General features: G+C 36.1%; 2 protein-coding genes across 3 annotated transcripts; one reads left to right on the top strand and one right to left on the bottom strand.

Moving 5' to 3' along the window:
* Positions 1–1,506: 1,506 nt before the first annotated feature.
* On the bottom strand, positions 1,507–19,243 carry LOC137399807 (chromatin target of PRMT1 protein-like). Of its 2 annotated transcripts, none has more exons than XM_068086038.1 (7): positions 19,135–19,243; positions 12,532–12,604; positions 11,638–11,794; positions 10,336–10,642; positions 9,863–9,967; positions 7,968–8,118; positions 1,507–1,928 (listed from the first exon to the last, which is right to left on the bottom strand). In XM_068086038.1, the coding sequence occupies exons 2-7, from the start codon at positions 12,594–12,596 to the stop codon at positions 1,781–1,783; spliced, it is 933 nt and encodes a 310-aa protein (XP_067942139.1). In that variant the 5' UTR covers positions 12,597–12,604; positions 19,135–19,243; the 3' UTR covers positions 1,507–1,780. The 2 variants fall into 2 exon arrangements, with proteins under 2 accessions (XP_067942139.1, XP_067942138.1); XM_068086037.1 differs by having other exon boundaries at positions 10,318–10,642; positions 19,135–19,238.
* Positions 19,244–22,422: 3,179 nt separating this feature from the next.
* Positions 22,423–25,924, top strand: LOC137401053 (uncharacterized). Its single transcript, XM_068087402.1, has 4 exons — positions 22,423–22,509; positions 23,996–24,062; positions 24,223–24,260; positions 25,503–25,924. Exons 1-4 carry the CDS (start codon positions 22,440–22,442, stop codon positions 25,712–25,714), a joined length of 387 nt encoding a protein of 128 aa, XP_067943503.1. The 5' UTR covers positions 22,423–22,439; the 3' UTR covers positions 25,715–25,924.
* The last annotated feature ends 1,661 nt before the right edge of the window (positions 25,925–27,585 follow it).

The following is a 27,585-nucleotide window of genomic DNA, read 5'->3' as shown; positions in this document are numbered from 1 at the left end:
ACGGCTTGCAATGGACCGACGCTCATTACTCCTCTTCTATTGCACATAAAAAGGTAGTTTTGGCTGCAAACTGTATCCTACAACATATCGATGAATGCAACTAACTTTTATTCAGCATTGTTAAATATATGTAAAATAAAAATGTCTTAAAATTTAGAATGAAATGAAAAATTGAAAGCTCTAACAAATTGCAAAGCACAGGCTATAATATCATTGCAGATTAATTGCAAGCGATGATCAACAACTGAAAGATATTTCTCGGCTTCCCAATGCATATTTTATATAGAAATCTTTGAGAGGTAAGTAGTAGATCTTTGTAGAGGTAAGTTAGCAGATTTATTGCATCCAAAGTAGTTTAACATCGGTCCACAGGAAAAAGAGGACAAACAAAAGAGGTGACATTTGCTTCACCCGGTAAAGGGCTAAGTTTATCTTCCCAAAATTCTGACGAGCCATTTGAAAAATACAACTCCAGCCTCTATTTGAACGTCGCCTTTCATTGACCGTCACTAAAGAGGAAGGGTAGAACAATAGAGCGCCATGGCTTTCAATTACAGGTTTTACGGTATATGAAACTCATGCAACAATCGAGCTCGTGGTGATAGATTGCGAGATGTGTCGACAAAACAGAATAGGATAGCTGCGCATTTTGCATGAATACAAAGACGATTGATTGGTGCAGGTCATCGGTCCATCAATCCGAATGTCATAAGTTGGAACATCATCAAAAGTTCTCTTTTATCGTAACTTTGACCCCCTGGATACAGATAGTCTAGGAACAGGTAGTACCACTTTTTGTAAAATGTATTGACTAGTTGTTGACGTATAAAATATTTGTTAATAGTTTTAATTTGCATAGTATACTTGGCTGTTTAAAATTACTTTGCAAATTGTTGTAAACGAACGTCGAAGATGTGCACTCCCCATCAAGTTATTGTAGAATTACCGCAATAATGGTCTATAAAACCAGTAAAATCAAATCGTTAAAAGGATAAAAGCTGTCGATGCAAACTACCGTAATAATGCTGCAGTTACAGTACATCCCGGAAATTGAAAACTTCAATTTATTCCTTTTTGTATGCTCAAAGAGGCGAGTTTGGAAAGATCTTGGAACTAGATTAGGCAATTTACATGTATTTTAGTGCTTTTATAATGTAAAATCCCTATAACGCCACTACTGGAATGGGTTATTTATGTTGCAGGACTGCGTACTGTACCTATGAACTGGTCCTAAAACAAAGCAGTTTTGTGTTCAAAACACTTCATTCATCCAATAGCTAGCTTTGAACTAATGGCAGTAGGCAAGCAGAATGAAATTGGTACATTCAAAGCTACCTGCCTGCAGCAATGGGAAGTGGCTAGTTTTATCAGTTCTGCAAGTTGCGGTGCATGCAGCGTGTTCTGATCAAAACTCAATAAGAATTAGGTCACGCTATAATAGCCAACTGCTGAATGCCTCTCGGTAGTTGACCCTTTGAACGGTAGGATGCATAACTAAACTAATGCTAGTGACCTGTAGGTTCTTTATTTAATTGCAGTAATGAGTAGATGTTCAAGTAACAAGTCTTTAACCCTATACACGCATAAGCATATTGCATTCTATTACATATATGCTATAAATAAAACAGGATCGCAAAGCGTAAAACACCTGACATAAACTAACTAACCAGATAAGCTCGTGGAAACATTACGACTTCAGAAACTACAAAAGGCTATATACAGTTCTGTACAATATTAGGGAATATTCCAGCAAGTATTGGCGGGGTCATAAAGAAGTCAGTCACATCAGCAATTGGTCATCTATATTGGCACCTGCCATATATTCGTCTAATTCATTGTCCAGTGATGATTTGTTGAACGATCCTCTTCCTCCACGGCCTCTGTTACTACCTCTTGCCATGCCTCTGGCTCCTCGTCCACCAGCACCCCTGTAACAGCACCATCATGAACATTTTTGTTTGACAGTAACGAGCTGGCTAAGCGATATTAGAGCTGATAATTCAAATGTCAAACCCACCATTAATAGATGAGCCACAAAAATGAAGAAACTTAAAATGGAGAGCTGGCGGCCATGTAGAATTTGATAGTGAGGCACAAGCGAACCTAGATGATATACGATTAACACTTGATGTCTTCATCATTTATTTATGCGCCACAATTAATTGTTAAATTGAACCACATGAAAACAAAACATGGAACAGTAGGGATTAGCTTTTGACAGCAACATTTCTTAGCTTGTTTGATTGAATGTCACTACCAGCAAATGCATTTTTTCAGTCTCACCCACCACTGAGGAGTTCATCAAAATGGTTAAAATAGAGAAAACTTAGGACTCGAGTTTATTTGACTTGTACGAGATGAGTCAGTTGCAACTGGTAAGAAAACAAAATTTACTACGGTCATAGATACATTACATTCTCATCAAGGACTTAGCGTTTTCAGTGACAAAAAGCGATTGGAGCAAATATTTGCATAGAAATACTCATTAATAATTTGCTCTATTGCAAATACTTTAACAAGCAAGTCCAATACTTTTCTAAAAATAAAAAATGAGTTTACAACAGACACTTGGATATATTGTATATATGCAATGTGTAGGTTAGGAGGAACGAAAAGTAGTAGAGATATGAGGAGTAACTCACCCTAAATATGTTTTTAAAAACATCGGAATTGATATGCTGTAAATTACATTGCGTAGTGTCGAATATTTGCTCAAATTTTACATCAATGCTAGAATATTGAAACATTGAGGTGATCCTAGTTTGATCTTTGACCATACAAGCTGATGACATATGGCAATGAGGAGTTATGGCGAGAAATGGATAGAAAAGTATGCTACTTTATTCTCTTGAACAAAGGAAATTACTAAATTCTGACAACAATCATGCGAAATCGATTAAAAAACAAAATTCTTTCGCTGTTTCTGTTCGTATCAAAGCCCATTTTCCAACTCGAAAGGGTTTCGTTTTTTCGTTAAACTTTGAAAGCAACACCACAAAAATAATTAATAACTGTATCAGGCTAATAGGATTTCTTTGTTCAACATGAAAAACGGTTTACAATTACGATAGTATATGAACGACTAGTTGTAGGCTAAAACTTGTGCTAAACAATGCTGCTAAAAGTTTTTGCTCTGCTCAAAAAATTGTTTGGACACTGAAATTGACTAGCTCAGCAGTGCAGGAGAGTTGAGGCCAGAAAACATTGTTGAAGATATGAACAGCCAGATATGTTCATTACATCGAAAGCGACAATCAGAATGCAACTGGCTTAGCCAAAAATGCAAATATTTTGTTTCAAAAATATTAATTTTTGTTTCTGCATGTAGTATAAGTATGTCTCGTTTATGTCACTTGTTCTTGAATATATATATATATATTTGTAAAATTTGATAGGTTGTTATATAACTTATAATTTTTCAGATATATAGCATATTATTTGATAGCATCCTTGCGGTTATCTTAACACGGCTTACTTTGGATCGACGCTCCGAAAGATATAATTGTGTCAAATTTTAGTTGATTTTAACAGCAAGTATTGATTTTTGTCTATCAGTTGACATGTTGTTTTAGGCGATCTCATTGTCAAGATATTTGAAGATTAAAATTGACAAAAAAATAGATCGCTGTAAAAACGCTCAAGAAAAAAGACGTGCCCAGGCTTGCCCGAAATGATGTATACATGTAATAATAGTGAAACAACCTGTCGTTATATCTTATATTCACAACGGTTATTGCGATAAAAGTCTAGCCCTACGCGGCTCTATTGGCATATATATTATGTTGTATTTGCTCCTGATAGCTAGGATAACATTTTTAATCTAGCTACAGATACATTATTATTAATGTAACAAATGCCTAAAATAAAAGAAATTAAAAATTTGTCACATTAGTTTCCTCTAAATACTGTGTAAAAATTTGAGTACCGACTACGATTCTACCAGTCTACAGTAATTAGGTCGTCGAGTTAACTTATTTCATCGCAGCCTTTGTATCAGCTATGTAAGTTCTCAGTTGCACCAGAAACTAGCTACTAAATATAATAAGCACATCACCATCTTTGAAAAGATTATGTCCGAATAGGCATATGGCGAAACCAACTGCATCTCAAAAAGTCTATGTATAGTCAATGTTATCTAGCCATTATTAGTATCAATTTGTAAAAAAAATTTACTGGGTCGCATTGGATTAGTAATTTCAAGTACAAAACAAATGATTTTATGAGTTGACCGAAATAGTGAATGCAAAGCAACGTCAATTCCGCTGAAATCAATTAACCCACCGATTCTGGCAAAGGGTTAATAAAGCCATTCTTGCACCTGGTTGGCGGTTTGTGGACTCACCTGCTTTCACTTAGTAGGGCGGCCCATAAAACTTTTTGAACTCAATTTTTGGTTAGTTGGAATTGAGTCGAGCTATACAAAAGTACCTGGCAATACAGTGCTGATTACACTTCATAAATCCATCTATCAGATAAGACTTCAGCACAGATGGCAACAGGGCTATGATGTATTCAATATGTTCAGCAAATCATGTTTTGCATTGTCTTCAACAATATTATTTTATTATATAATTTTTACAAGCCAAAACATTTTCATTGTAGCATAAAGTTTTTATTAGAAACATCCATCCAAGTCGTGGCCACTCACATAGTTTCAGCTCATATAATAGGATAAATTAATCTACTGCAGCAGACTCAAACAAAACATGTCATGGTTTGTGTAGCACACATGTCTCTTTCCCATTTGTGGCAGTTTCCAGACCGACACTACTGCTCCCTAGTGAACCACATAAACGTCCTGTAACAATAAAACAAAGGTAATAAATGTCATTCATATATATGTATGTCATTCTAACTCGTATCTACTGAAAGCTTTCAATTTAAAAGTTAGATAGATTGCGAGTGTAATTTTCAAATGAATAAATGTTTGAAGGTTGACTTGCAACAAAATTCACATTACAGTTATTTGGTATCAAAAGATTCACCATGTCTTACTCTGTTGTGTTGTAAATGCCAAATACATGGAAATGTGATGACAAGCTCTTGAAAGCTCAAAAACGAAAAGCCGCCGTAGATTGGAATCTCTTTATTTCTCTGACGTAGTCATTGCAGTTTGGTTATCGTTTTGTTACGTGATGTTCTCACGTGAATTGAAAGGCCAATAAAAAGCTCAATATAAAACTTATCATAGCACTAGTTTATGACAAACACTTCGATTTTACCGAAGACCCCGTATTAAATATAGATGCTCGCTACTTTACAGTTTTGTTTCGGCATTATTCAATCGCCAAGTCGTAATCTGATCACGTGACCCAATACTTCGCAAATAATTTTTGCAGCACATTTCGATTATCACAAGTAACCGACAGGCTTGTCATGATTATCAGACAATTATATGTACTCCTTCGGGCTAAGGTTGAAAAGTTTAACGATTTTTTACGGTAAGTTATAAGATATCAGTGCTAAAAGTGACAGCAGTACAATGACGATAAAACAGACGCGTAAGAACAATAGACATGGTTTTATTGAATGTGTGAAGTATATTTATGAAAATATTTCGACGAATGAGGTTGCATGAAAGTGTAAACAGAAACTATCCTGTAACAACTACGTCCCATTTGAGCCGTTTTGGAAAGCGAATCCAAACCACGGCAGTCTCGTGTGGCTGCGATTAACTGTTCGCTTTTTAGCTTTTAAGAGCTTGTAATCACATTCCCATTTATTTTGCACCTACACACAACAGAGTAAGACATGGTGAATCTTATGATACCAAATAACTGTAATGTGAATTTTGTTGCAAGTCAACCTTTAACAAAAGCACAAATACGCTAAGCCAAGAATTCGAAACTTTGTTTCTGAGAGTTAAAGATGAGCATTGATCAATCGATTTTCCTCACTTTCTACAAGTGAGAAATGAACATAAGTTCTAATCATAAATCTAATTTGCTAGCTAAAAATGCCAAAAAAATTTCAAGCAAATGTTATGGCTAGGTGAACCGATAAAAAGTTATGAAGCGATGATTCGTGATAGTAAAAAGTTATAATTTTACTTATTAGTAAATGTATTTATGAGTACTAAAATTATTACCGTTAGTTTAGAATTTATGTATAGGATACTCAAAGTTGTAGATAAATTTACCTCCATTTTTCTATCTTCCTCTGCAGCATAACGCTGCTGATGCCTGTCAGTTCTAACCATAACCTGTCTGCCCCAATCTTTAATCATCCGACGCTCAGAAAACTTTGAGCCACCTTCGCTCAACTGAGCGTTGTTACAATTCTGTTGTTCGTCAATAAAACGTGTTGGTGCAGTAGTTCAGTAAATTAGCGATGTAAATTAAATATCGATGTCGACGCACATAGCTACTAGAATCTACTAGAAGTCGATGCGCGTCACTAACTAGTAATAGAGTAAGATCCCTAATAATGCGAATCTTCGAAATCACAGACAACCCGTTTTACGAGCGATAACATTTAAAAATATATAAACATTTGACCTATATAAAAAGTTCGTGCTGGTGATTGGCTAAAGAAGAGATCTTATATTTATCGCTCGTGGACCCTTTTCTTTCACATGTATTACTATATATGTCACGAATGAAGAGCCCGCTCGAATCTGAACGCTTTAAAAGATGACCTTATTGAAACGCTTATATCTCTGGACAGGGTTAGTTTACAAAAACAACATCAAAATGTAGCTGGTGTTTTACCCTTTTATTGGTTATAATTTCATTTGATCGACTTTTTTGACGCAATTGCATCTTCAACCCCTCTTCTATTGCATATAAAAAGCCAGGTTTGGCTGCAAATTGTAGCAATTATTTCAATGGGTGCAATAAGCTTTTATGCAACATCCTTAAAAATAGCTATAAAATGAAAATACACCTTCAAGTTTAAAATGAAATAAAAAAAGGAAAGCACCAACAAGTTGTTAAGTGGGGCACAGAGACATCGGCTATATAATATCATTGCAGATTAGTTTTAAGCAACAGATATCAACTGGTAGAGATACTTTTCAGCTTCTCAATGCGTATTTATTTAGAGATCCTTGACAAGTTAGCAGATTTATTGCATCCAAAAGGGTTAATGTTGCTCCACCCGAAGGGAAGTGCAAAATATAGGTGACATTAGCTTCGCCTGTAAAAGGGTTGAATTTATCTTTCCTAGATTCTGACAAGCTATTGAAAAATACAACACCAGCCTCTATTTCAATGCCACCTCTAATTGATCGCCACTGTGGGGGGGTTTGAAAAATAGCCCGCCGTGGTGTTCATATAGAGGTTTTACGGTAGGTGTGTGAAACCTGCGCAAAAAACCAAGCTTACAGCCATGACCAGATGTCAGAGACAAATGTCTCTGTTTGCCTAAATGTGAAATATTCTTTTTATTGACAAAACCATGAATTTATATTTACTCATTTTCAGTTAAAGAATTTATGACCATCAGTGAAATTAAATTAAATATTGTCTCCTCTTTCATTTTAACCGATATAGAGCAAACAACTCATAAATAATAAACTCAATAATATTTTGTTATTTACTCAACTTACACGGACCACAATTAAAAAAAGTACTTCCACGAACAGGTAATAAATTCCTATTAAGTAAGTTAAATCTAACTAAAAAAATATTGTTGTACTATTTCATCTTATTATTAGATTTTTAATGTTAAATATTAGCTGAGAGAAAGAGTAAAAGAAACACAATTCATGTATAGTGATTGTCAATATCGTGAGCCTTACCAATTGTTTTAAGATTAATCTGGAATACATAAGGTGCTATCAACACATTATTACTAAGTTTAACTGTCCAATAGTAAAATAATAGTTCAATCAAATTGAACCTGCAGAATTATACTGGAAACGTGTAGCGGTCAACGCGACCAAACTTTTGCAATCTTACATGAATTTAAATGAAGGAAGAGCAAAACAAACTAACGTTCTTTTGGGCAGACACTTTTATTTTTACCTTAGCGAATTAGTGAAGACCCTTTCACTTCCACGACCCCGCGATGCACCTCTACCTCGGCCAGTGCCGCGAGATGGACCACCCCGGCCTGCAGTGCGTCTCGTCATAGCACCTCGGCCCGAAGCTCCTCTAACTATGGCTCCTCTTGTATCTGCAAAGGTTGCTATTTGTCTAAGGCAATGCTGGAATGAGCTTGCTATAAAAGTGGATATAACATAACCTTTTCTGTTAACTCTTATGAGACAAGTTACATGCAAATCACGATGAACAATGATAGCCTAGTATCCTAGGGCGGTTGAGCTCTCAAAATAAAAGAATGGGATAATATATATGATGCATCTAAGATTTATTCCAGTAAGCAAGTTATCATTGGTATGTTATAAGGCAAAAAAAACAATTACAAATAATGAGTAACATCTGCTATTATGTCATAGGTAGTCGAATTTAGTTATAAAACAAATTTATTTAACTTTTAAGTGTGATGGATAGCTCCAACAAGGCATCAACAATGTCTGCTATATCGAGTATGAACTGTTATATCTGAAACATGGACCACAGTATTTCGAACGAACTGTTACAGAAAGCTTTTACAATTTTGTAAAAATGACAGCTTTCTTCTAATTTGGGAAAAGGCAAATCTAGATTTCTTTGCTTAGAATGATCTTTGCTCTAGAGCTCATTTGACAATAGCTGAATGTAGAGAACATTTAGGTTATATTGAAAGATCTAGGTCAACTGAAAGAAAATATTTAGGTAATAGTGAAATATTTAGATCAACTAAAAGAGAGCATTCACGTTATATTGAAAGATCTAGGTCAACTAAACAAGAACATTCATTCGTTTGAGCAATATTTTAACAGATGATCTTAAGCAGAGTTAAAAACTTAGTTGACTACAAAACGTTGCAGCAACATGGTCACATGTTTGAAACGAGTGGCTGACATGAGACCTGATTTTTTTAGCAAGACATAACTGAATACTCAGGCTAAGATACCAGTAATTTGAAGGGTCGTACATGTCTACAACTTGACTAATACTGAATAATCACAGACTAAGCAAACTAGGTGACAAGAGTAACAATGAGAGATTACTACATGACAAGAGTAACAGTGGGAGATAACTACATGACAAGACTAACAGTGAGAGATAACTACATGAATAGGGTAACAGTGAGAGATAACTACATGACAAGAGTAACAGTGAGAGATATATACATGACAAAGGTAACAGTGAGAGATAACTGCATGACAAGAGTAACAGTGAGAGATAACTACATGACAAGAGTAACAGTGAGCGATAACTACATGACAAGAGTAACAGTGAGAGATATATACATGACAAGACTAACAGTGAGAGATAACTACATGACAAGACTAACAGTGAGAGATAACTACATGACAAGAGTAACAATGAGAGATAACTACATGACAAGACTAACAGTGAGAGATTACTACATGACAAGAGTAACAATGAGAGATAACTACATGACAAGACTAACAGTGAGAGATAACTACATGACAAGACTAACAGTGGGAGATAACTACATGACAAGACTAACAGTGAGAGATAACTACATAACAAGACTAACAGTGGGAGATAACTACATGACAAGACTAACAGTGGGAGATAACTACATGACAAGACTAACAGTGGGAGATAACTACATGACAAGACTAACAGTGAGAGATAACTACATAACAAGACTAACAGTGAGAGATAACTACATGACAAGGGTAACAGTGAGAGATAACTACATGACAAGAGTAACACCGTAACAGTGAGAGATAAATACATAAGGTAACAGCCTTTTCTATCGCTGCCTATACTTAAAAACACAAAAGCCATCATAAGTAGACACAGTAACACAATATATAGTAAATGATATAAAATTTTACTTCTGTCAAATGTTCCTCTTCTAAGATCGCCAGCCCCATGTGATCTAGCCGAACCTCTCCAGCCACGAGTAGCAGCTCCTGTAGCACCTCTCACACCCAAACGTCCTGATGAAAACAAAAATTTTGCCTGACAACTATTATAATGAGTAAGGCCCTTGCTGCGTCCTGTCGACTGCGGCCATGGATGAACAAGAGAATCAACCCTTGTGTCAAAGTTGATGACTACGTCGGTAAAAATGGCAATCCATCAAATCACGATGTAGAACTGAACATTACACACTTCTATCATTAATAAACTTCATAAGTAGGTTTTCACACCAGAGCTGTAGATAAAATGAATATTAAACACTTGAAAATCATATTTTTCTGGAAATTGCTTCCTTATAATAGTGTCAATGTGAAAAACAAACCGGCAAAATGCGTTTTTCGAGTGCAACCCTACATGAAGACACTACCTTTAACCCCAGTTTCACCTAAGGCTTCTCCACCTCTAGCTGCTCCACCTCTAGCTGCTCCACCTCTAGCTGCTCCACCTCTAGCTCTGACTCCTCTGGCAAAAACTCCTCTGGCTGCTCCACGCAATGTTAACCTAGACTTTACACTATTAGGCTGTCTGCTCTGCTGCAATGCTCTGTTCCCTTGAAAGGACGGCGCTACACTGCGCATACCTCCCCCAATTGCAGCAGCTCCTCGACCACGGACAGCTGCGCCCCGTCCTCGAAGACTGCCAAACCCTCGCAAGCCTCCACGTCTAGGTGGACGCGGTGGAGACGTAAGATCCTGCAGGGACAAAAAACTAAAACTTATGATTGGCTTGCTAAAACCTAATGAATGAGTTCAACTTAATCTCCATATATTCAATTAATGTTGACAACAATATTTCAATTTCCAGTCACAGGCTTATGATAAATATAACATTTGTGTTTATTGACTGTTCTATAATTGAATAAGCAAAAACTAAAAAACAATCCTTTATCACACAGATAAAACCTCTAATTGAACGCCACCTTTATTTGAACGCTACTTCTAATTGACCGCCCCCATTAGACAAGGGTTGAAAAATAGACCGCCACTCTCCAATTGACCGCCACTTTGACATTATTTGATCTTTACAAGCCCATAATATCAACTGATCAGGAGAAAATTGTCCACAAAATCGTATTAGTAACAAATCATTTGTATCAATAACAATTAAATTCTCTTGTTGTCCAATTCCAAAGCTTCTCATTAAAACTTTGAAAGCAACACCGTAGAAATAATCAATAACGGTCTCAGGCTAGTAGTAGTTCTCTGTTTAACGCGGTATTGATACTTGGAAGTACCTATATAAAAATGGTTTGAATTTAAGTTGTTAAATGAACTTTGAAAACAACTTCATAGAAAGAAATTTTTTCTGTCTCAAGCTAATAGTGGTTCCTTGTTTAACATGGTCTTGATACTTCGAAGTATATGCTTACATGTATATATATCTTTCTTGATGCACATTTATCAAGAGATCTTTGACAAGTTGGAGGTAAGTTAGCAGATTTATTGCATCCAAAAGGTTTAATAGCGCTCCACCAAAAATAGAGCAAAATATAGGCGACATTCGCTTCACCTGTAATAGGGTTAAATTTATCTTTTGAAAATTCTGACGAGCCATTTGAAAAATGCACCGCCAGCCTCTATTTGAACGCCGTTTCAAATTGACCATCACCATAGAGGAAAGGTTGAAAATAGAGCGCCATAGCGTTCAATTAGAGGTTTTACGGTAAATCCAGAGCTCTATATATCACCTGCGTTGAGCCAAGAGCTCTTTGAACACTAGGCCTGTTCGCCATTTGTGCTGCCAGCCGCCTGTTTTTTGCGGAAGACTGCTGATTCTGTATTCTCTCTTGTCTTCGAGCATTCTGCTGAGTCTCTTGAGGCTGGTTCTTTGGGAGCTTTTCAAATCTGCCAAAATATCGCATGCTCCGCATTGCGGCACAAAACAGTACGAGTGAAAAAGAATAATAATAAATTCTTCTCTTTGAACACAGTTGTGTGTATGTCAGAGATATGATGCCTATTACGTTGGTCTAACAAGATATTCATCGATCTCCTTAAAGTTACATATTTTTAATTACTAACTCAATTTGAAAATGAAAAGTTTAAGTGGAGCGAAACAAAATTTGGATTTGTCACTAACATCCCATGTTGCAAAACTTTACAAATATGCTCCAAATATTATAATTAACTTTTTTGAAAAGAGGAGAAAGTCATGTAAAACCACAAAACGGTCACTTCTTCAAAAACTAGCATATATATGATGTATATATATGTGTGTGTATCAGTACAATCTTTGATTGCTGATCTTGGAGAAAAATACACCGCTGCCAGGGTCAGACTCGATCAGTAAAATGACAGGCATATGTTATGGATGATGAAGTGGGATTTCAACCCAGTTACCAAAACATATGTCAAATGGCTTATAGTCATGAGCCAATAAACAATTTATTACTTGTAAGCAAACATTGTGATGACCATTCACAAGTTGCGTGCACAGCATAATAACAGACAACCAATGTCATATGGGATCGAACCATAATCACATGAAAGCTGTGGTGCTCCAAAGATGCAAGAACTACTCAGGTTTAAAACCGTTTTCCTGTTCAAGCACTTAATGACTGATCGAATTTCATGGATCTCACCTTGCATTTAATGAAATGCTTGACGCGTCTCTCAGCAAAAGCTTAACAGGCATATTAGAAGCCATTTTGTGACCTGAAGTACATAAAGTATCGTGAACATCACAACAATCATATTACAGTCATCCTTCTACTGCAACAGAGGAATCATTGCTAGTTTTCAATTTTAGCTTTCACAGGTCAGATTCTGCTAATGCGTTGAGTATTGACAACTTGAATACACAGCCCATCATAATTTCTCCAGTCAGCAATCACTTTACTATACATATTTGTAGAAAAACTGCTGCTAATGATAAAGTTTACAAAAGACAGGTGCAGATTTTTATAAAGCGAGACTTGCTGCCACCGAATCTGCATTGCGCCATTTACTTAGAAGCGACAACGCCTCGGACTGATGCAAAATTAAAACCAGTGTTATTAACACTATTCACACTTGTGACTAAATTGTAGGTTTGCAACCCAGCTTTTTTGTCAAATATTTGACCTTGGAGTGCTATATTTACTGATTCATGTGATTGAGTGTCAATAGCACGGTCAATACTTGTGACCAAATTTTGTAGGTTCCTCCCACAACTTTGTTAGTCAAATACTTGACCTTGTGGTACTGAATTTAACTGTACAGCTTTTGTAAATGAGTATCCATGAACTGCATTAAAGTGACCCACTTGACAGCACTTTAAAAAATATACGGAGCGTTACATACCAACTATCTAACTCTGAGCAAAACAGAGTTGAAAAATAACCAGTTTTTGCGTGGCAAAGTTGAAATTTAATTTTTTAAAGCTTGAGTTGCCTATTTACTGCATAATGTTTTTCTTACACTGGCAATCTGTTGAACATAAGAACGTCCACATAGGTAAACCTAAAAAATGTTCTGAAAGCCACCCCAGTTTTACAGGTCGAACAAGTGGCTGACAGTAAATGTAAACAATTGATCTGTCCAAATAGACGCCATTATGACTCAAAAAAGTTTTTGAGTCATAATGGCGAGTCAGTCCCAGAGTCAAAACAGTGCTTGAAAAATGTGTGTCTAGTAGTTTTAGTAATACTCGGCGAATTACAACATTTGCGTCATTTGTATGGTTTCGCCAATTTTGATTAAGCGAAACAAGTGAAGGGGTAGGCAAAGTTAGTCAAATGCTTCCTCTACTAAATTTAGATTTCTCAAAATAGCTCAGATGGTGGGGTGATATGAAAAAATAATTTTCAAAAATCAAGGTAACGGTAACTTCTTGTCACAAATACCTTTCTTCAACGCTGTAATAAAGATACAGAAGCAAGAAGCATCCGTGATTATACATTAGGATTAACTGTAAGCTTTACACTAAACAGGAACTGAATTTTTTTAATCAAGTTAGACAAGTAGGGGGTGAGGTAAGTTGAATCTATGTCCAAGTTGAACCACCGAAGTATTTGCCTTCTTCTGAATAGCTTTGACCTAATTTATAGGTCACATGACCAGCAGTGTGATTACACCATTTCCTCTGAATGGTCCGCCAACACAGCATTGCAATGTAAGCAAAAAATTTACATACTTCAATTGTACTGCCTAAAAGTGAATATGATGGCATAATAGATTTTCGAAGCTGCAAGGCAGACATTCATATTGGCTGCTGCAACTTTTTTACTGGTGGATGTCTGGAAAACAATTATTAGTTATTGTAATTTCAGTTGAACACAAATTTTGGCTTTCATTTAATGAATTACCCTTGTTCATCCTATGGGGCAAGTTAAACCAGGGCTGATGGGTAAGTTGAACATATGTTGAACATATGTTCAACTTAACCCAATTAGCCCTGGTTCTTAGACCATTACACCAAATAAATATTTATTTATTTGTAGGCATGCATTTGCCCTATTTTAGATGCCTCGAAACAATGTACGAAAAACAAATTGTGGCAACACAGGCCAAGATGTGCTAGATCTTGCTTTACTTCAATTAGGAAAGTGGCTTTAACACATGGTATAGATCGAATTACCCTAACAAGGTAAAGTTGAAAAAATAGAAGAATGAGCAAACTGGGATCAGCTATTATGGCACACATGGTCTTCACTGATAAGATGGAAAAAGACTTGGCCTCTCACATAAATGAGCTGACCAAATTTTTCTATGGATTGGCAAAGGACAAAAATTTTGAACTGGCTTATGAATTCGCAATAACAAATCAGCTGAAAGTACCACAATCCTGGATAACAAACAAGCGGGCAGGTGAGAGGTATGATAATTTGTCTTAGATATTATAAATAGTAAAATACCTGCTGTAGAGTACTGAAAAAAATTTAAAATAGATGACAACTTTTCAATTTTCTTTACTAGGTAAGGAATGGGGTCAAGGTTTTTACTATTGCCACAGCCTGTCCATTTGAGCACCTGAAGCGACATCTATTACACATGCCACAGGATTTAACAAAGTTGTTGTTGACAGCTTTTATGACAATCTCGCACAGCTAATGGACAAGTAAAAACACTTTCGACGATAAGTACTTGGAATGTACAGACATTGAGCTGTGTCAAAATTCTTCTATTCTTTTTCATTCCATTACTTTTATAATTTTTGATACAGCTTTGAACTTCACAACATATATAATACAGATGAGGTTGGCCTCGCCATGGTGCAGGACCCCAAAAGTATCATTGCTTCTCGTGGCAAAAACAGATTGGGTCTTATTACAGCTCAAGACAACGAGAGCTGGTCACATATGTCGGAGCTGTCAGTGCCTCTAGAGTAGCAGTCCCCCGTTGTTCATTTTTCCACAAACAATAACAATTGGACAGTAAATGAACCTACAGGGTCGATTGGTTGTGCTGGCCGATCAGGATTTGGATGGATGACCGCAGCTATCTTCAGTCAAATCTTCCTGCCTCATTTTGTAAAAGATGCTAAGTAACTTAAGGACAACCTGGCGTTGCTTCTTTTTGACAATCACGAGTCTCACATCAGTATCGACTCCCTCAACTCTACTCAGGCCAATGAATTAATATGCTGACCCTACTGCCTCATGGCCCCCACAAGCTACAACTGCTCGACCGTAGCATTTATGTTGGAAATGGAGTAAACATTTACAACATTCCCTCTATTGTGGCAAATGCCCATAACCAAGCTATGATTATTGCTAATGTAGTTTTTGGGTTGAAGCGACAGGTATCTATCTACCCATTTAACCGAAACATCTTTTCAGAGAGTGCGTTGGCGGCAGCGGCAGTATCTGAAGATTGGCCAGATAGGTGTTTGGGCTAATGATGAGCTTATACGCTCCCCTCCTGTTACTGTAGTTGCAAGGCCATCAACATCTCATGTGGTAGCAGAATCGTTGCCTTGCACATCAGCAGCATATGTATCACCAAAGGAAATATGACCTTGTCTGTCATTTGTCAGAAAAACAGTGAGCAGAGGAAAAAAGATGAGAAGGTCGGCTATAATTACTGACACGCCCGTCAAAGAGGGTATTGATAATGAAAAAAAAAAGCGATCGCAGCTTAAGATCTCACATCGAAAATTAGAGAAGAGTGTTAAGCACACTGCGGTCAAGAGTTCTGACACCAATGACGTGCCAAAACCTGTGCTATCTGAGCGCTCTAGTGACAACGCAATCACAGACAACGAAGAAATTCAAGCCAATGACATTCAAGTAGGAATCTTTGTTGTTGTTGAATACACAGGAAAAAACAAAATTACGCTGTTCAGATTTAAGCCATATCTGGTCAAGAGTATGAGATCGATTACTTGAAAATAGTTGGTCAATCCAATCGGTTTATTAAGCCAGCCACAACAGAATCTGACACTATTGAAATTGACAAAATATTCGAAGTCCTAAAACCGATCTCAGAAAGCATTAGGGGTTATACCATTGGTGGTTTCGCATTTCAAATTGACATTAAAAACAGCAATATACGCTAGACATAACTTCTATTGTCATAATTTGTTGCAAGATATTTCACCACTGTCTTTTTATAGATATAATTTACTGCAAAATATATTATTCTTACTTGAAACTTAATTTGCTATAACATCATTGCCATATGTTCAACTTACCCCAATACATGGTTCAACTTGGAACAGGGTCGGGGTAAGATGAACCGACCATCAACAGCTTTTAAATAACAAACCATAAACCACATTTTATGGCTAATCACTTGTACTGACGATGTTACATAGCAAAAACGTCCTATGTTGCAACCATCAAAATTTAAGAGAGTAAATATCAATATTTAGTAATGGAATTTGCATTTTTGTAAAAATAGGGAAACTTACCTCACCCTCCCCCCACTTGTTTCCTCACAACATATTTCATTCCCTTGTAAGGTTGTGATTACATTTGTAAAACAATAAAACAGACATGACAGTTATTTTGGTTTAACTAGGGTGTAATGCTGAATCACGTTGACGCTAGGTAGATGGGATAATAGCAGGCTTCCCCCTAATTTCGGTACTATCAGTCAAGTCAAAATTTACGATCAACTGCTGTTCAGAACTTTGACGGAAACTTTGTCATTTAGTTTGACCTTATACTGCATTTTAACACTTTCAAAATTGACATCTAAATATTTCGATTGGAGTTGTCCTCTCCCAGTGGCTGTCATTGAAATAATTCGACCAGGGTCATTTTAGTTCATAGGACTAGTTCTTGACCTCTGATCGGCTAATATTGCCAATTTTCTGAAAGCCCTGAGTTTCAGCTTTATGGACAAAAAAGATCTTGTCAATATGTTAAATAGAACGGGAAATATTTGCAAAATCCTCAGGCTATGTCAAAATAGTAACTTTGTCCAGTTTTTGTAAAGTTTGAGAATATGGCTAGGAATTTGTCCATATCAAAACACTCAATTGATAAAGAAATAGCTGTAAATATATATGAGTTGGTAAATGACAGTAATAGTAAAGTAGATGTAGATGACTCTGATGATGAAGATGAGTAAAATCGGGAATACGCTCAGAATTAGGCGCAGTAGATGACAACCACAGCATGAGTGAGTAAAAGATGTCAGCGTAGTTTCACTTCATTTAGTTTGTCAAGAAAAGGCTTGATGAATGGATGATTTTGACTCACTCATTGATATATTCCTGATGAATGTAACTCATCCTGTTAGTCTAATCTTTGGTCACACACACACATCTTATATGATTAGTTCCTATGGATATGTGACTACTGGCTAATAGTAGTAGATTACTAGACTAGGTCTAAAGCTGCTTCTAAGTAGTATTCTGCTGCAAAGTTTGATATTTTACATTTTACATGCAAATATTTCCTACCCCTCATCTCTGTTAGGGAGAGGTGTGGCGAGATAGGAAGGAGGGGCCTGGGGGATTGAAGGAGTGAGCTGTGGGGAAATATTCCTACTCTTTCAATCCACCCCTGCCTCAACCGACTAATTTCCGAAGCAGGCTGTAGGCTACTCACACATTTATAAAAAAAATAGCTACAGACCAATTATAATTGTATTGGATTACAATGATGAAGCGGATAGGAAAGTTGGTGGTGAATCCAATTCAGATAGTGATAGACCTATGGATATGGATGATGATGGTGACCCCATATGAAAAATGAGCAAAAGTGATTCTAAACCAGGCCATTATGTGTTGACTGTTTTGCCTTATCATAGACCCAACGCAGAATAATAATATGCCATGTCAGACATAAATGAAAGTAAATAACAAACAATCAAAGTATTTACTGCAAAAAGCATACCTTGTGCTCTGCTTCGAAAATTATCATTTTTGGTGTGAAAAGGCATTCTTTGTCCTGAAGTTACATAGATTAGATTCAGTAGAATAAACTCATGTTTAGTATGATATGAAAGCTTGTTTTCAGCTTAACAATGGTGTGCTCATACCCAGCTTTACTAGCATTACAGTAGGTACATTATATAAATGGGAAACCTCAAAATCGACCAGCCACTGGGTGGAGGATTGTACTAAAGCGACCAGACTCAAAAGTGTTAAACACATGATTGTAAGGCCTACATCTCGGAAATTAAACTAATCATCAAAACAAATGATACATCAAGATGATTTGGACAATAAAAGTGACTTATTTGAAAAAAAATGACAATAAGATTTGGTCATATGGTTTGCATCTGTACTAGTATTATAACAATAACTATCCAACTGAACATTGACCTAGCACTGTTGCAATAACGCTACAATGATTACGACAGGTGGATTTTTCATGGTTTTATACAAAGATAACATGCTTGTTACAAAAATTAATTCACAATATACACTCATTGGTGCAATATGAATTTTAACAGACTTGAATTAGTCATACTTGAGATACGAAAAAGTCATACTGTTCATTTAAATCACAAAGCTGTGCATGCAGCTCAAAGTCAGCTATTGATAAACTCCCGAACATGACCACCAGTTAGCTTGTGAACCAAAGTAGGCAGCCTTAACAAGCACTTGATGTATTGGCACTTGGTCTGATCATGATGTCGTTTACAATCTAATACAAATAACTGCAATCCTTGCCTTCCCTATAAATTTAATCAAATTTATGATATGAAGGTACGACAATCCGGATGAAAACGAAATATTTATTAATTATTCAACAGGAATTAGCATTTTACGAAACCGATTTATTATAATTCCATTTACATTCACTTACTAAGCACAGCTTAATAGTGTATCAAAGTACAGCAATATCGTTAAACTACGGTTATTTAAATTTTTTCTTCGAAACAATGAGTTTTTCTTCGCCGCTCACGCCGACGATGTCGCTAGAAGTTTACATCACATAAATCATCGTAATATCGGCTAGGAACTTCGAACATGTTTAAGACCTACTTTACCTCTAATATCGAATAGCTGATACTGAATAGCTGATGGGTAACTCCGTTAAAACAACTATAAAATAGTGCACGATGTACATGTAGATGCATTAGTTAGAAGCTAGTAGATTACACTGCGATTACGTAAAATATAGTATTAGAATTATACGTCACAAAACTACTTGAAAATTCTGATAGCATTAGATGAACTGTTGGTCATATTATTAATTACCTATTATTAGTGAGCTGCAAAAAACTTAGTGCCACAGAAATGGTTTACTGTCTGTCATTGTCATAGAATTTCAGTTTGGTTGCAAATTTGGATAAGATTGGTAGCCAGAGAATAGTAAAGTGTTGTTTGTTTGTGCTTTTTCATATATATATATATATATATATATATATATATATATATATATATATATATATATATATATATATATATATATATATATATATATATATATATATATATATATATATATATATATATATATATATATATATATATATATATATATATATATATATATATATATATATATATATATATATATATATATATATATATATATATATATATATATATATATATATATGAAGTTATGAACACACCCGAATCTTACCCAATGTGTTCTGAACACAGGCCAACCTTGACCAGTGTGTTCTCAATATGACCTAAACTCTGTAAAATCATAAACAAGAAGAATAATACACAACCAATGAGTAATAGCACTACGTGTATTGAAAACTAGTTGTGTAGAATAGTAAAATACTTTTTATTACAATGATTAACTGTAATATACAAAACTTTGTATCATTATAGATGTTTAATCTACCTCCATTGTAACCAAAGTAAGACTGCAATCAAAACCTAAAGGTCTGTCTAGAATACCAGTGTTACTGCAGTGGTATACATCACAGAATGATATAACAAATGTTTGGTTTGTTTGCTATCTTGTTCAAATTATTTTTTCAGCAAACATTCAAAGTTCCGTAATAATATATCCCGTTTTGAGTGGTTTCACCAACTTTTTATGTACTAGATTACGTAAAGCTCATCTTTAACATTACAACTCATAAACAGGAAGACAAGCAATGTTTCAGAGAAATTGCAAATGGTTACTTTTACAAATGTAGACTACAAATCCAATAAAGTTTTATTTTATGTACGCTGACATAGTGAAAAAAAGTAAAATACAGAAAAGTTAACCACAACACCATCATACCAGTGGATTGAGTTTATAGAATGGACTTTAAAAGGAGAAATCAGACCACAAAAGAATAATAAATTGTGGTTTTCCATCAATGTTTTATAGTTTTTATCTGTGTCACTTTCCTTATTACTTTTCCATCTTTAATCAATCCAATAGCATGTATACAAACAACAAAAACATAATTAATAAAATGAGGCAATTACCACTCAACATACCAATTCTTTCGAATTAACACAACTGATTGAATCAAGTGCAATGGTTTTATCACAGAAACATACAAGCTTTTGTGACTAGACTTGTGATCTAGAGGTAAAATTAATATCGCTAATCAAACAACCGGAAGGGGTTTTGTGTAACCAATCCAACCTCGGACATTGTGATCATTGTAATGGTAAGATAGTTTATAGGGAATACATGTACATTAATTGTAAGAGTTAATATTCCGGTGTTATATACTTCAAAGCCGCTGAGATACGTACCTTGACAAGTTCTTCTCTTCATTTCTTTCTCTTCTTGCGGTCAGTCGAGGCGACTACAACTGTCTATGGTTGTGGCCCGGTTTTTAGGTTTGTCATTTATTCCAGCTGCGTGCAAATGTTGAAGTGATTTTTTACTGTTGTGGGACCAAATTCGCTCTCTCGACAGGGAGGATATAGTATCCAGCGGGCAAGAACAGGTTGAGACATGCTAGCCATCCCGATCTATTGTACTCAGGCTTGTTCACCCTCACCCTACAGAAGCTGTCACGGCGCATCACTGGTATAGTGTACTGTACCTTTGACAATTTGTATTGTAGACAGGTTTGATCACCCTCACCCTGCAGAAACTGTCACGGCGCATCACTGGTATAGTGTACTGTACCTTTGACAATTTTTATTGTAGACAGGTTTGATCACCCTCACCCTACAGAAGCTGTCACGGCTTATCACTGGTATAGTGTACTGTACCTTTGACAATTTGTATTGTAGACAGGTTTGATCACCCTCACCCTGCAGAAACTGTCACGGCGCATCACTGGTATAGTGTACTGTACCTTTGACAATTTTTATTGTAGACAGGTTTGATCACCCTCACCCTACAGAAGCTGTCACGGCTTATCACTGGTATACTGTACTGTACCTTTGACAATTTGTAGACATAGAGTTTACAAAACTGTGCAATGTTTTTTAATAAATAAAACCACTTCACTTGCAGCAATACATTAGTCAAAATATAATTTATGTAGTAGAAAACAGTTGGTTGAGTTGGCCAATTTTCTTTAGTTTATGTCAGGCCAACTGCATAAATTAGTGAGAGCAGAGTTATTGGTCACTCATTGCAATCAGCAGTAGCCTCACTTGTGTGATAGTTTCAAGGAAATCTCCTTCAAAAGTGTACCATATTTAATTTCTATTTCTTGATTGGAGATGCAATCTCTATACCAAGATTTTGTAATACAATTTATATCTAAGGTCCAAATCAATCCTGGAGCAAAAACAGGTTAACAAAATTTTTTGTTACTTTTTTAACAATGACAATAGTACAGAATTTTTTTGCATTCTATTAAACATGAAAGTTTTTGAAGTTTTTAATTGTAAATAGTGAGGGTAAATAAAAAACAAAAAGTTTAAAAGGTTAACTTACAACTTTCTATTGATAGGAAGAACCTAAAAACTATACATTAGCTAAGAAATGTGTCTATAATTTTTTTAAGGTCCTGTTGTTGAAGCTTTCTTTAGTATTTGAAAGCCAGCAAACACTACTAAGTGATCAAACATTGCATGGATACAGATTGCATAAATACAGAACTATAGAAATATAATTATATGAATGAAATATTTTAATGAAAAGGTAGAAAGCTGCAGCCATATGCTATGTTTACTATGTATAACAATGCATGACAAGCATTTTCAGCAGAACTCTGCCTGTGAGATACTATTCTGTCAACTATGTCTTCCATATCATTGACTGAGAAAATTGTTTGTTCACTTAGAAGCATACTAACATTAAAAAAACTTGGTGAGTACTAATGAATTAAATTGGGTTATTGTGTGACCTAAATATATGATTATATACAGTTATTCTCTGCTAATAACACCTGGTAACTAGGTCTATTTTTCAGATGTGTACTAGATGCGAAATGCCTTTGCAACCTAAAAACAGACTAATTTTATTTGCTTGTAACTCCAAAGCGCAAGTTTTGTAAATTGTCATGAAAAATATGAAGAAATGAGCTGATTATATTTTGCTGACTAATAGATAAGTTTAGAAAGCTAAAAGTCATAATTATTGTCGCTATTTTCATAATATATTGTTTTTTATAGTATTATTATTAATATAATTGTTATGAATAAAACGTGCAAAAACTTAGCTCAACTCGGCACAGTCAACTTTAAAGATTTAGAGTTTTTCACAATTGTTATTATATCTATTGTTATGATTACATTTATTATTATCATTACTATTATTGTTATTATCAAATACATACTATAGCATGTATTTGATAATAACAATAAACTGAGATGTTTTATGGTCCACACGCCTTCATACTATTAGCCGAGAATTAACCTGAGTTCTTTCGGATAGCTAGCGCTTTTGCTACAACTCCGTAGTAAAATATCAATTTGTTTCAAAAAATAGCAATCACCATAAGATAAAATTCTTTATCACTATCAATCTTCTAGTTCTGATGAAATCAACAGGATTGAAGCATAATATTAAGGGTCTGGTCAACTGATCGTTTTTGACCTTTGACCTTGCTTTTCACTGCATTGATTTGATGAATAAGCACAAATGACACTTCACTATTCTTTGGCTACCAATCTTATCAAAAAAATTAATTCTCACCCAAACTATAAAATTCTATGACAATGGCAGTAAACAATTTCTAAGTTTTTTTGCAGCATACTAAAAATAGATTAGGCCTACTAATATTGTGATTAACAGTTCGTCTAATGCTATCAAAAGTATGAAGTATGTTTGTGACGTACATATGGTCCTGATGGTAGCTTTTTGTTTAGTCATGATTTACTAGCTACTGATTCATATACCGAGTGTTACCCTGTGACATCAAGTCTTTTTAGCAGGTCCTTAGAAGTCTTTTTAGCAGCGTCATCATATGGCCGTTTGTTGGCCAACCGACAGACTCACATAAAACATTTGTCTTTATAGGAGGGCAGATAATATGGATGTGAGGCCTTACAAATAATTGTTAAAAATATATATTTGGTAACAAGAAGTTAAAGGCAGCAAAGTACTGTAATTAATTATTAATTCACTTGTGACCTTGAAAAGTAGAAGTTAAACAGGGATGCTAAGCTTATAGGCGTAGTCGCTGTGGCGAAGTTCATAACAACAAGAGGGTATGAGCTCAACTGGAAACACTAAGATGTTAGTAGTTCTGAAACAAGACTAACATATTGCTAGTAAAAATACATGAGAAAACCATAAAATCAATAAAAAAAATGTTTCATGGGAAACTACACTAGGATTGTTCTATGCGTAGATAGCTGTTTCCGGAGAGCAGTTCCAGCACCACCTCCCAGTATTTTCCAAAAAATATGGGCAGCCTTGTAAGTAATGTAACCTTTTTACGACCGTAACAACTTTATTAAAGATGTTAACTTTGACTCGTTGCTTTCGTCTATAAAAAAAGATTGCCCTCTATGTCTGTACTCAAACTTTCGCATTCAGGAGGATACACTCGCAAAATAAATTGCTCTCTGATTTTAGATTTGGTCAACAACAAACAGACACCGAACATCAAGAAAGTGAGTAAAACAAAAATATTTACTATAATAAGAGTGGCGTCTGTCTGTCCGTCTATCTGTCCGATCCCGAAATAAATATTAGGATAAAAGAATGTGTTGTATGGGGCTTGAACTCATGACACTCCGGCATTTCAAAATAATTATGCAGCTACATATTCTCTGCGCCCTATCAACACACCTGTTGATCTCTCTCAGCACATTAGACAGCCAGGGTCCTACAGTTCCTACAGGGTCCTACAGTTCCTACAGAGTCCTACAGTTCCTACAGGGTCCTACAGTTCCTACAGGGTCCTACAGTTCCTACAGGCTCCTACAGTTCCTACAGGGTCCTACCGTTCCTACAGGGTCCTACAGTTCCTACAGAATCCTACAGTTCCTACAGGATCCTACAGTTCCTACAGTTCCTACAGGGTCCTATAGTTCCTACAGGGTCCTGCAGTTCCTACAGGCTCCTACAGTTCCTACAGGGTCCTACAGTTCCTACAGGCTCCTACAGTACCTACAGGGTCCTACAGTTGCTACAGGGTCCTACAGTTTCTACAGGCTCCTACAGTTCATACAGGGTCCCACAGTTTCTACCGGGTCCTGTAGTTACAGTATAAACTATTTTACAAGTGGTGCATGTAGAGACCATACCTGAGTAATATCCCAACTACTGTTCCAACAATATTCCAACAACAAGCTACAATTGTTGGAGCCAAAAAGATATTTTGAGAATGTGTCTCATAATGTGCCATCATGAATGGGTCATGTATAGGACATAGACTATTTGTTGATTGGTTGCCAGGATACATAATCGCTAGCCCATGTCTGTTTGAGTATTGTACAGTAAAGCCTGGTTCCATATCGATTGCGACACACCGGCGGTAACTTGCGCAGCAAAACATTGGCGACGTTAGGCTCGGTGGCATATGTTCACATGTAAGCTGCATGACTAAACATAATCGTGTAATAAAATAAAATGTTCGCTCGCCATGCCGTTTCTATAATGGTGACCTTCTCCCGTACAGTGCATTTCGGGAAGGTTTTGCCTGCGGCCTTTTGCAAAATTTGAACAGCGCTAAACTATTGCGTTACCACCAGCAACTAACAGCGATCCTCGGCGGTACCCGGCGAGTAGGTTCCCTTTCACCGCTAATAGCCTGCGGTGCCGTCGCCGGTGCTTTGCGACGTATATGGGAACCAGGCTTTATGCTTTAAAATCGCACAAATGCTTGCAAGTTCCTTTTATTTATGTTACAGTTAGCCTTCCACAATGGGTGAACTTCATGGCTTATATAGTCTTCCTGTGCGTTGCTATCATTGCTTACACGACGATATACAATGTGATGCCAAAACCGACAGCGAATCTCTCGCAGCTCGGGTCAGCAGTCAATGGCCATCCAACTCCTTCACAACGGTCTCCAATCACAAGGGACCAGCAGATTCATGCTTATGGATTGCATCAAGACTAAATAGTGACAAATTCCATAATAAAAAACACATTTGGTTATTATCGGTGAACTCATTAGAAAATAATGTTAAACTTAGCGCATGATTTTTCAAATGTTGATGATAAACATTGTAAGATATTTTTAAATGTTTGCATTCTCAGAACGATCTATAGCCTATGTAGGTTGATTTGGTACAGATAAAAAAATTATAATTATAAATAAAAAACTAACAAAATGTAATAAAAATAACCCATAAAAAGCAGGAGAATTCAGTGTTTGAGTGAAAGTTTTATGTTAGCTAGGAGAGAGGAAATTGTTTCATGATTGGCCAATCAAGTAGGATGACAAAAAATGACAGCAGATGACTGTTTGGAATTAGACAAACTGCTTCAGTAGAAGCATTTCTAACACAAAATCCAGTTAATTTAAGTTAACTAACTTTTGTGTAATAAGTTAAGGTAATTTTGCTTCTATTGTGATATCCGTGAAGAATATTTTCATTTCTTGCGTCAAAAATGTTAGCAGTTATGCTGTAAAATTGAACTTACAAGCTTATAACCAAGCTAATTTTTTTGTATTGTCCAGTAAATCACATTCTAAGAAAGCTTAGTTAGGCTTAAGGTTTTCTGATGAAATATTAAGATTAATACAATGAATGATAGTCTAATCTATATATACCAATCTCAGAGTATGCCAACTGCTCGGATGTCTGCTTGTCCAGCTTTAGCTAGTAAAATCTTTGACTGAAGAATCCGTATCGGAGAAGATTTGATCTCGGAACCTCCCTTTCTCCAGACGATATGCTAAACCATTGAACATCACTAGATTGATGGATCCATTGGGCGATATATGTCGCTCTGTGGATTTCTCACTCAAATTTGCCATTGGTAATGTGCCAGACTAACGGCAAATGGCAGGCAACTACATTAACTTTGTCAAGGGAGAAATTTGTTATTTATTTAATATTTAAAATTGAATTAATAATCAATATATGAAGTTTTTTTTTTTTTGTTATGATAATTGTTGAAATGATTATTTGATACTTAAATAGTAATATAAAATGTATTGTTTTTGTGCGTTTCCTTTGAGTGAAACACTATAATGGTTTTACGGTTCTATGTGTAATGGTTAGCCTCTGGACCTTGAGTTCAATTTCTCCCAAAACAAATTTTGACCGCAGACAGTGGCACTTCTGTCCCACACAAATCAGACTGTTGCTATAAAGCAAAGTTGAAATAGCAACTCAATCAATGGAGATGGGCGCTACTATAGCTATCTTTGCAATTTGTTTTGACAGTTAGGGGCTGCTGTAATGATGAGCCCAAGTATCAAGTATTATTGAGATTGCGAGGCCTACTATCTCTTCTAGGCAACTGTCTGCAGGTAATTATCTTATAGTCGTCAATCGACATTAACATGCCAGTGGTTTGTTTCTAAGTGTCTGTGAACTCTATTTTCCTCCAAAGGTCAAAATAACAATTATTCTGTCAAGGCTTACTAGCTCAAGCAAAAATAACAATATGCTTATATACTTAGCCCTATTTGTTATGGCCTTACTAGGTTCAACGAGTATGTATCTATTCAGTGTGCAGCGGTAGCTCTTCCTGTCAGGGGGCTTGATAAACTCTCTTCTCAGAGCTTTATAGTTTCCTGGCTTGCCACCTCTTTAGGTGAATCGTATCTGTTAGGCGTTTCCTCGGCAAGCTGTTTGCTGCCGGCTCCTTGGCTATCTTGGGTTTCTGTTAGTCTTCTCCTGTCTTGGCTCTTTGCTTGCGCCTCCGCTTTGCTGACTGGCTCGCTGCCAGCTTCTCCCTCTGCTGCCTGGCTCGCTACCGGCTTCTCGCTGCCAGCTTCTCGCTGCCAGCTTCTCGCTGCCAGCTTCTCGCTGCCTT

Source organism: Watersipora subatra, chromosome 7 (genome assembly GCF_963576615.1).
Source record: "Watersipora subatra chromosome 7, tzWatSuba1.1, whole genome shotgun sequence".
NCBI lineage: Eukaryota > Metazoa > Bryozoa > Gymnolaemata > Cheilostomatida > Watersiporidae > Watersipora > Watersipora subatra.
This window is presented reverse-complemented; position numbering and strand designations above follow the sequence as displayed.